Below are 10861 nucleotides of genomic sequence, written 5' to 3'. Positions count from 1 at the left end.
ATATCAACGTCACCTTCATTCTGTCCATCAGTCGCTGCCCCTCGCTCCCACCAAAGAAAGCATTCCCTTTGAAGATATGTCCCCCTATCATAGACAATTGCTCGCAGAGCTTGGTATCAAAGGGTTGAAAGCCACGGGAACCAAACTTTTTTGCACATTGAAAGACAAAGAAAATTATATCATTTACTTGGCTACTTTGCAGCAATATTTACAATTGGGTTTGAAACTGAAAAAAGTACACAAAGTTTTGAAATTTACTCAGACCAAATGGATGAAGCCCTACATTGACTTTAACACGCAGAAACGAAAAGAAGCCACGGATGACTTTTCGAAAGACTTGTTTAAACTGCTCTCAAATGCCGTGTATGGGAAACAGTTGCAAAATGTAAGAAATTACAAACAAATTGAATTAATTGCGACCGAGGAAAGACTGCGAAGGTTTTCATCAAAACCCAATTTCAAAAGTGTCAACATCTTTTCGGAAAATTTGGTCGTGGTGAGCATGGAAAAGGTGTCTGTGACTTTGAACCAACCCGTCGCCGTGGGCTTCACCATTTTGGAACACGCAAAAAGACTTCTTTATGACTTTCACTACAATGTCATGTTGAAGGAATACGATAGTGACAATGTCAGGGTCCTCATGACAGACACGGATAGCTTGTTTTATCAAATCTGGTCCCCTGTGGGTACTCCTGTCCGCGATCCTCAAAACTTTATGTTAGCTAACACCCACCTCTTTGACACCTCAAACTATCCCGTAGACCACCCACTTCATTCCATGGAAAGACACAAGGCCATCGGTTTGATGAAAGATGAAGTGGGTGGCAAAACCATCAGAGAGTTTGTTGGACTTCGTCCCAAAAACTATAGTTTTATTTTTGACAAAACTCCTGGTGAAAGGGTTGAGAAACGCACTGCTAAAGGTGTGCAGAAAGCTTTTGTCAAAAAACATCTCCGTCACCAGATGTTTAAAGATTGTCTTTTTAAACACCAACAAAACATATCAACATTTCATCAAATTCGATCCATACACAACACCCTCTACACAGACAAAGTGACCAAACTGGCTTTAACTCCTCAAGATGATAAGCGATACCTGTTGGCAGGTGGCATCGAATCTCGACCCTATGGATTTAATCCTATTTAGAACCTTTTGTAACCTGTTCATTTCAAGAAAAATTCTAAACAATTCCCTCTCATTAGTACAATAAGTGTCTAGCAAACATGGATGATATAGCATATGGAAACTTCGTCCCTGTGTTCCTGATATGTGAAAAGGTATTTCTTATGCAAAATGTTTTTCACAAATGATGTAAAAAGAAACTTTAATTCACTTATCTTATCAAAGATAAATAACCTTTTATTGCTGGTAAACTTCTGTATGAAAAAACAAACTTGTCAGAAACTAAAACTTATATGACAGAAACTAAAAACTTGTATGTTAGAAACTAAATGTATATGTCAGAAAACAAAAACTTGTATAACATAATCTAAAATTTGCATGATGGGGAAAAATATATATTAATAATTAACACACTTTTTTTTTTTTTGCTCTTACAGGATGATTGGAAATCTCACGAGGTATCGATTCAGGGTGACTGGAAGCCAAGGAGAAGTGCTGAAGGAAGGAAGAATTCTCCAAAGAAGTCACCTTGCGGCTTGTCTTACCGGTTCTCGATGTCTCGAGAGAATGCTGAGACATCAGGTGAATGGAGCAGCAGAGACTATGCTTCACCGGGGACCCTTCTCTGTGACCAGCCAAGAAGTTGTTATTTCAAAACGGTGGCGTCACAAAAGAAACCATAACCTGAAGAAACACATTCGTTCATTGTTTGAATCTGTGATGACATCTGTTTATGTGGATGAACTTCAGAGCAAAGTTAATGAATTGTGCAATAAAGACTGTTACGGATGTGAAGTCGATCATCCATCTCATGTCCATCATCCGTGTTTGATGATGGGTGCTGAAGAGAGGGTTGATATTTATTTTGATGATGCACTGTCAACAATGTCTCACAGGCTTATCCTCGAAAAGACAAGAGAGCAAATGGCATCATCATCCAGACTTTTATTTTCACTCCTAAACACCAAATGCTATGAAAACGAACACTACTTGAACACTTATTTCTTTACTTCGAGTAGAAAAGAACAATTAGAACAGAAGCTGAGAGAGAAAATGAGAGACTTTTAGAATGTGACAATGATTTTATCACATTTACCTCATACTAGTGTTTCTGCATCAAGAGACATGATTCTGATTAGCTCATGAGGAAGGGGCATAACTCTGATTGCTTTAATCCTGTCGGAGAAGACAGTGATGTCACACTAAAAAAACACCAATTTTTTATTATCTATTGTAATCCAAGACACAAGTGTCACTAATGTTTATAGTTCAAATTCTCATGGTAATAATCCAAGAAATTGATTCATGATATAATTTTAAAATAAAATCTATTTGTGTTTTCATTCGTGTATGTCTTTTCTTTGTTGATGTTATCGTGAAAGAAGAAAACAGAATGTTTTTATATTCATCATGAGAGAGTTTGAATAGAATGTAACCAAATTACACTTACACACATACACTTAGTCATCAACCAATGAGATTCTTTGAGTTTAAATATTTACATAACCACATCCAATCATCATAGGTGGGTTGTTATTTTTTTAACACGTGATAAACATAAAATCCTATCAACCAGTGAATTTCAAATAGTGACATGCACAAAATCACGCCTATATCACTCATTTCGTCGTCTACCCTCAGAGACAGAAGTTGTGTTCGTAAAAAACAGTGTACCATGTCGGCAAGGTTTGTGCATTTTTTCTTAGTTCACTCAATTAATTTTTATTTAGTAATCACTACAATAGGTATAGCTTTATGATAAGTACTCTTGAGAAATTGATGCTTGCAAGACAATCAGCGAACAAAGAATTTCTTAATGCTGCTGCTGCTTAGCTATAACATGATATTGTCAATTTCTGAACCTCTTCATACTATCTTTTTAACAGAGTGGGAAGAAAAGACAAATCTACATTCTATTCCTGGAAGCAGGTCATGAAAATGCCGCACACCCTAAACGAGGCGGTCATTCACCAACCTCACGAATGGTTTCCAAATCGTGACGAATGCGTGAAAAACGCCAAGCGCAAGTTTCGAGACGATTTCAACGTCACTAAGCGAGTGATTATAAAAAAATCTTGCTGGGCACTCTCCGCGGACGAGGTCGCCGTGGCGGAGAAGATGAAACTCGTTGAAAACTTGTTGACTTTATGCTACTGTCTTCAACTCACCAAGATGATCAAACGACTGTCTCGTGAATTGTGTTTCGGGTGCATGTTCGATGCAGAAGGTGAATGGGGCCACACCTGCGATATGTCTGAACAACAACTGATGGAGAAATACTTTAACATGGCATTATCCGACGTAGACGATGGAGAGGTGCACGAGAGCTGGATAAAACTGCTGCTAGAAGACCCAAGTTTTCGAGATGTGAGGGACTTTAACTTGGTCCCGTATCGATGCAAGGACTATCGTGACTCTCAATTTAAAACGTCTCAATGGAAGGAGGGATTGAAAGAACGCGTCGAGAAAATGTTAAAGTTAGACAAAAGAATGTGAAATGTTTTTTCTTGGGACTAATTGAATGAATGTTTTGTTTGTTTATTTTAATTATGATATTGATTTGATAATAAAAATCAATGTTGAAAATTTGTATTTTGTTTGTATTTTATCTTCAGTCACACATAATGAGCGAGTGAGTGAGTGAGTTAGGGTTTAATGCCGTTTTCAACAATTGTTTTCCGTTATACCATGGCGGCAGGGTTTATAGCTGCAGGAGGAAAAGCCTGCATCACCAATGTGGTTATGTGATGCAGTGACACCTGCGAGCTTCGGCCTGGTACCTGCGAACAGACACACACAGACGCACAACAACAATGATATAAAACAAAACATCATCCATGATATTCTATCATTACACGATGAGCTCTCGAGAGATAACTTCTGACAAAGTACTAGAAGATTATTATTTCACTCCCAGAAATCCGGGCGCGTTTTTGGGTCCGAGTAAACTCAAAAAGGTGTTAAAAGGTCAATTGGAAGTTCCAGCGAGCAGTGTCAGACGGTTTGTCAACAATCAAGATGCTTACAGTTTACACAAACCCGTCAGATACCGTTTCAAACGAATGAAAGTCAGAGTGAATTCTATCGACGAAATGTTCGACGTGGATTTGGCCGACCTGTCTAGGTTTACGAAGTGGAACGATGGTGTGAGATACTTGCTGGTGGCCATCGACATATTGAGCCGCTTTGCATTCGCCCTTCCGTTAGACAATAAGAAACCCGAAACCGTCTTGAAAGCTTTCAAACACATCCTCGAACAGCGACGTCCCGGGAAGGTGAGAGTAGATGGCGGAAGCGAATTTAAGGGGGCGTTCAAGACGTTTTTAGAAAAACAAAAGATAAAACTCACCATAGCTCGCAACGAAAACATCAAAAGTAATTACGTTGAACGTTTTAACAGAACACTGAAATCACTGATCACCAGATACATGACCCACAATAACACCAAACGTTATCTGGACGTTCTGGCGGATTTAGTATCCAATTATAATCACACCCTTCATTCGTCTCTGCCTCATCTCTCTCCTGCAGATGTCGATAAAACCAACGAAGTGAAAGTGTGGGATCACCTCTATCTGGAACCTCTGAGAAAAGTCAAACCCAACATCAAGAAATACTTATTTAAAGTGGGCGACCTGGTTCGCATCTCATACCTCAGGAAACCTTTCACCAAGGAACTCGATCTCAAGTGGACGGAAGAACTGTTTAAAGTGGCTCGACGTTACAAGAAGCAAACGTTCCCTCAGTACAAGCTGAAAGATTTCCACGACGAACCCTTGATAGGTAGCTTTTACGCGAACGAACTACAGAAGGTCGAGAAAGAGGGTGATGTGCTGTGGCAAGTCGACAAAATTCTGAAAAGAAAAAAGGTGAAAGGCAAGACCCATGTTCTAGTGCGTTGGCTAGGGTGGCCCAGTTCCTTTGATTCCTACGTAGAAGAGAGCGAACTGAAAGACCTCTGATGATGGAAAAGTACGTTTTTCAAAAGCTCAGACTCCAAAACAACCTCCTTTCCTGAGAATTCACCCTATCATTTTCGAGTCAAATTAAATCAAAGGTTAGTCTTTGACAGATTCTGGGTGGTGTCTTTAGTCGAGCTCAATTTTGGAAAGCTGGATGCGAAAAAAATCCCCAGTGGTGACCCCTACGTGGACGTGTTATGTAACTTATGTGACAGCTCGTTGGTAGGGGAAACTCAACTGGCCTTATTGAGACGCATCGATCTGAGACAGGGGCCTACCTATACGTTTGGTAGTGAATTTACCATTCGTGTCAAATTAAAAGAAACCGACAATATTGAGCTGTATTTAAAGTCTGGGAGTACCTCTACACCGTCATTCTTAACGGAAGAGACCTACGCCACACTTCACTTAAGACGTTATCCTTTTGTGGAGTAAACATGGATGCTTCGCGCCCATTGTATTTCCCCGACTACGCCAAGTTTAAACATTACTTTGACAAACACGCGACAAGGTCATCCTCCAGACTGGTTAATGGGAAGATGCAAAGGATGGTGATTCCAGTTCATCGACAGGCAACACAACAACAAAAGGCAGATCCTCCAACTAAGGTCACTCTCCAAATGACATCCGAATCCCAAAGCGAAGTAGAGAGAGCAGAAGCACACGGCAAAAGAGAAAAGGCTTTAAAACGCAAGGCGGGGGCTAAGTGCGTCACAACCAAGAAGATACGTCGAACTGACAACATCAACGCACCTTCCAAGACGGCTAAAGTGCTCAAGTGTACCCCAGTGAAAGAAAACGACATCTTTAGTTAAATCATGGCCCTGTTGAACGACAAAGAATTCGAGGAACTGGTTCCCGAATCGTTAAATCTCTTCACTCTGCCTCCCTATCAAACCAGCGTTCAGAAACATTACTTCGTCAACGTGCGTCCTCTGAGCCAAATCAACGATTCCACACCTTTGGAATTTCACGTGTCCAATTCCGGAGGCGACTACGTCGATCTGAAGCGCACCCGTCTGCACCTCAATGTCAAAGTCACTCAAACGGACGGTACACCATTAGCAGAAGATGAAAACGTGGCCCCCGTGAACCTGTTTTTGCAGTCGCTCTTTTCTCAAGTCACGGTCTACCTGCAGAATCAGCTCGTGTCTTCCACCAACAACCATTACGCTTACAAAAGTATGATGAAGACCCTGTTGGAGTACGGAGCTGAGGCAAAGACCACTCAGTTGACAGCTCAGCTGTTCTACAAGGTCGTAGCCGAACAAAACTCCGACCTGGAGAGCAGCGACGTCACTGGATCTATCAACAGCGGAATGTCATCGAGAGCCTCCTACATAGCGGACAGCAAAGTACTGACCATGTCGGGACCCATCTACGAAGATATCTTCGACATGAACCGGTACCTGCTGAACGAGGTGGACCTGACATTGAAGATGTACAGATCGAATCCTGAATTCTGCTTGATGAGCAGCGTGACCGAGCACGAATTCAAAGTTCAGATCTTGGATGCCTACCTGCAGGTGTGCAAAGTCAAAGTCAACCCCGCCCTGATCTTGGCTCACAACACGCTGTTCGAAAAGACGAACGCTCTCTACCCGTATACAAAAAATGAGGTCAAGGTCACCAGCATCCCCACCACGCAGCAGACTCACTGCATAGACAACGTCTCTAACCCTGTGGCCAACAGATACGTTGTCGGATTGGTGGACAGTTCGAGTCTAAATGGCAGCTATACAGGCAACCCGTTTAATTTTAAGTCGTCCATGCTTAAAAAGATGACGTTGTACATCGATGGGGTCAGTGTTCCGGGTCAACCCACCGAAGCAGATGATGTCGCCTGTTACGTTAACATGCTAGATGGCATGGGTCTGTGGAAGGAAAACAAGGGAAACGCTATCACCAGAAGTGAATTTCTCTTGGGGAATGCCTTGTTCGTCTTCGACATTGATAAAATGTGTGCAGATTCGGAGTACCTGAACCTGGTGAAATCTGGAAGTGTGAGGCTCGAACTTGAATTCAAATGGCCACTCACCACGACGCTGAGTTGCGTCGTCTTGACTCAGAGGAATTCCATCATCGAAATCGACCAGGCTCGCAACGTGTTTGTCAAGTAACTTTCAATTCATTCAAAAGAAAAAAGCAGAGACAATATGAAAGCCTCTCAGCTTTGGTGCGCCATACAGTGTGACCCGAGTTTACAATCTCATGTCATAGGTGTTTTTGCCAAAGATACTTTGCCCACTCTGACACCTGGCCAGCGTGCCAAAGGTGTGGGACTCATTGTCAACACAGAGACTAGCACAAGAGAAGGTCGTCACTGGATCGCCATGTATTTCAAAGGGAATAAAGCAGAAATGTTCGATTCTTTATCAGAACGACCCGTGGATAAAGTATTCGATCACTATTTGAAGTCTGAGAATAGCTCCTCTTACACTCGCAATAGAAAGCAATTACAATCTTCAAACTCTGATAAACGCGGATTTTTTACATTGTATTATCTGTTATGTAAATTCAAATCCAATTTACGCATGGATGATATTGTACAGCAGTTCGATACAAATGATCATTAAATCAACGATGAATACGTTTCCGCATTTGTTTGTCGCTATTTTAGATATTGTACAGATTCGTGTTCACGCCATATTCATGAGTCATGTACGAGATAATCATATGACATGGGAATGTAGTTTGTGAAATGCTTTGTTTCATGTCTATATGCTGTGGTAGAAGTCAATAAAACATCAGTTTTAGTCCTCATTGTGTCATGTTGTGTATAAATACCTATGTGAGTAGTCTATCAAAAACAGTTCTATGGTAAAGAGTGACCAAGACACATCATCACCATGGAAGAAGAATTGAAATGTCTGTTGCCTTTTCAAACCCCTACTACCATATCAGTGGTGGGCGGGTCATCGAGCGGTAAAACAGTTTGGGTTGCACAACTGCTAAAAGAAGTCAATACCATGTTCGACCCAGCACCAAACCTCATTATTTACTGTTACGCTGTTTGGCAAGATGTGTACACTGACATAGAGAGATCTGTCAACAACAACATTCGATTTCGGGATTCTCTACCAACAGAAGATGAACTAAAATCGTATTCTTTGGAGACTGACAAGAACTGTTTGCTGGTCGTCGATGATTATATGGAGCAAGTGTGTAAAAATCAGTTATTCTTACGTCTCTACAGTACTTTATCCCACCACCTCGGGATTTCCGTCATAAACATACAGCAATCGGCCTATCCCAAAGGAGAGTGTAACAGAACCATGTCTTTAAACACTCATTACTTCGTGCTGTTGTCCAACCCACGATTGGCACATGAATACAAAATTTTAGCATCACAAATATTTCCGGGTCAAGCGAAATATTTTTCGGATTCCTTCCAGGATGCTGTGAGTAGGAAAAAATACGGGTATCTTGTTATGGATGTGTCGCCCTATGCAGAAGAGGAATACGGACGTTTGCGTACGGGGATATTTCCAGGTGACGTGTGCACGGTGTACTTACCACAGTAAGGAAAAAACAACAACAGAAAACAAACCATTGCGCATGACATTGTTGATGTGTGACTAAGAAGTACAGATGTGCTATACCCTTTTGGTTCATTTCGCTTTCACCTCACAAACAGAACAGAACTAAGGCTCGAAACACGATGGATGTATGTGGGAGGTTTGATGTCGATTCAGTTACAGACTGCGCAGAAATAATAGAGCGCAGTACAGATGTGTACGGAGAAAAGTTTAGCGACAGACTGAAATCCTTCGCTATCTGGCCTCTTCAGATGAAGCAGTCTCCAAAATCCATGGCAGAGGCTGGATTTATATACACAGGACAAAACGACAGAGTCTACTGTTTCAAATGCAAAATTCGCGTACACCGATGGATACCAGAAGATGACCCGATGACGGAACACTTCAGACTGTCCCCTCGCTGTACCTATATCCACATGGTGTGCGAAGAACCCAAGGTCAACAAGGAAGGGTAGAAAAAAGAAATCTCTGTTGGTTTTTTGGGGGGAGGGAGGATGCAATAAAACACTATTGGCAAGCATACACCTGTTCATTTGAGAGCGAGACAATCAAACAGTAAACACCATTATGAGTGAACTACTGGAGAAACATTTAACTTTTCTACTGATGCTGGAACAACTTACACCAAGCAAAGAAAAGCTTTGCTGACGCATGCATCGCGTGAACAGTTTATGGGTGTTATCACTCTGTTATTCAACATTTTAAGAGGGAATATACACTTATTGGATGAGGATAAAATTCGACTGTCGCGTCACAAGAAGTGCATTCGATCCTTGGCCAGCAAGACAGTAAGTCGACGTGAAAAACGTGAGTTGATACTCGCACATCATTCTGTTCTCCCGGTTTGCATCAGAGCCTATCGAGCATACCTCTCGTCGTCAGCACAGTCGGGAGATAACGTTCATCATGAGCAAACCTTTGGTTCTTCTGACGAGGGAGACGTATCAAAGATTGATGACCAACCGAGAAGAACAGAATCCACAGACGACAGTGAATCAGACAGCGGAGGATCCTCAGACAGCGATTTCTAATAGACTTGACAATGATACATCACTGCCTGTTACAGAGGGACAAACTGAAAGGAAGCTCATGCTTCAAGTTCCTGACCAGTTAATCAGAGACATTTCCTCTACGAAGACAATAGGGAGGTTAATGGCTTTGTGGTTGTTCGTCAAAGAAAACATTCTGAGTGGGCAATTGAGTTTGAATAAACATTTACAAGTTGTGATGAGCAATGGAGATGTATTGCATAATTCAAACATTGTGGACTTGATTCGCTATGTCATCACGTCACCCCGTGTTCAAAGCAGACGGCATCCGGAGGGTTACCAGGAATTTCGTAAACTTTTAAGACAATTAAACGTTCCAAAGCATTTCGTGAAAAGCAGACAAAAGGAAGACAAAAAAGAAAAGCGTGTAAAAGCCTTAGTTATCAAGCGTAAAGCAGTTGATGGTGTGCCCGGGAACGCTAAATCAAGAAAGTTAGAAGCTTTTTAATGCACATGAACATGTATATCCATAAAGATGATGTACAAGTTGTCGATACAAATTATGCATAACATGAAATACATTGTTTGTGATAGTTGATGACAAACTAATGTTTACTTTTGATCAACATTGTTAACCTCTTGATGCTTTTCGTCAATTTTGTTTCTCAATGTATAATGTCATTGTGTTAAATAAAATGTAGATCTCATTATTTTTTTCAGGTGTTGTTTTTAAAAATCCCCTTTCCTCGAGAACACTCCGTTACACAATGGTTGCAGTCTATTTCCAAATATGGGGACTGAAACAGGAGAAGAAATCTACATTTGCTTCCACATGACTTAATTGCAGTTGCAAACTTCAATCCCAAGGTCTTTTAGTTCTACAGTAAAACTCAAATCCCAAGGCATGTTTGTTCTGCAGTAAAACAATGCAGTAAACATCCCATCACTTTGTATCAATGATATGTTACTGAGGGGTTAGATGCTTTACCATCATACTACATTGTCTTTGATTAAGATGGTTCCCGATGTCAATTTGCGTGTTAAATGTATGCAGTCTTCTATTTTCCAAGGATGGACAGTGATATACAAGGAGAAGTTTAAGTCTACACTGTTTATTCACTGATGACGTCGCAAGATGCGGTAAAGTAACTTTAGAAAGAAAAGAAATATGGACTCTTTGTAGAAAATGTTCAGTGATATAAAATCATTGTTTACCATCCGTGTTGAATAAGCTGTACTTGATGAAAG

The 10861-nt window shown here is 41.0% G+C and overlaps 2 protein-coding genes across 3 annotated transcripts; both read left to right on the top strand.

Moving 5' to 3' along the window:
• Positions 1-214: 214 nt before the first annotated feature.
• LOC139477156 (uncharacterized) lies at positions 215-2394 on the top strand. 2 transcript variants are annotated; one of them, XM_071259706.1, is made up of 2 exons: positions 215-1098; positions 1561-2394. In XM_071259706.1, exons 1-2 carry the CDS (start codon positions 272-274, stop codon positions 2189-2191), a joined length of 1458 nt encoding a protein of 485 aa, XP_071115807.1. In that variant the 5' UTR covers positions 215-271; the 3' UTR covers positions 2192-2394. The 2 variants fall into 2 exon arrangements, 1 of the variants encoding a protein (XP_071115807.1); XR_011654141.1 differs by having other exon boundaries at positions 1006-1278; positions 1561-1639.
• A 3509-nt stretch (positions 2395-5903) lies between these two features.
• Positions 5904-7205, top strand: LOC139477083 (uncharacterized protein F54H12.2-like). Its single transcript, XM_071259636.1, has one exon. The coding sequence runs from the start codon at positions 5904-5906 to the stop codon at positions 7203-7205; it is 1302 nt and encodes a 433-aa protein (XP_071115737.1).
• The last annotated feature ends 3656 nt before the right edge of the window (positions 7206-10861 follow it).

This window comes from Haliotis cracherodii, unplaced genomic scaffold (genome assembly GCF_022045235.1).
Source record: "Haliotis cracherodii isolate W230 unplaced genomic scaffold, xgHalCrac1.p SCAF_31, whole genome shotgun sequence".
Lineage (NCBI taxonomy): Eukaryota > Metazoa > Mollusca > Gastropoda > Lepetellida > Haliotidae > Haliotis > Haliotis cracherodii.
This window is presented reverse-complemented; position numbering and strand designations above follow the sequence as displayed.

Excerpts from the sequence above, each read along its gene's own strand:
- LOC139477083 (XM_071259636.1), top strand. The coding sequence starts at position 5,904 with ATGGCCCTGTTGAACGACAAAGAATTCGAGGAACTGGTTCCCGAATCG.
- LOC139477156 (XM_071259706.1), top strand. The coding sequence starts at position 272 with ATGAAGCCCTACATTGACTTTAACACGCAGAAACGAAAAGAAGCCACG. Across the intron at positions 1,099-1,560 it reads CAAGATGATAAGCGATACCT|GATGATTGGAAATCTCACGA; the intron begins GTTGGCAGGTGG and ends TTGCTCTTACAG.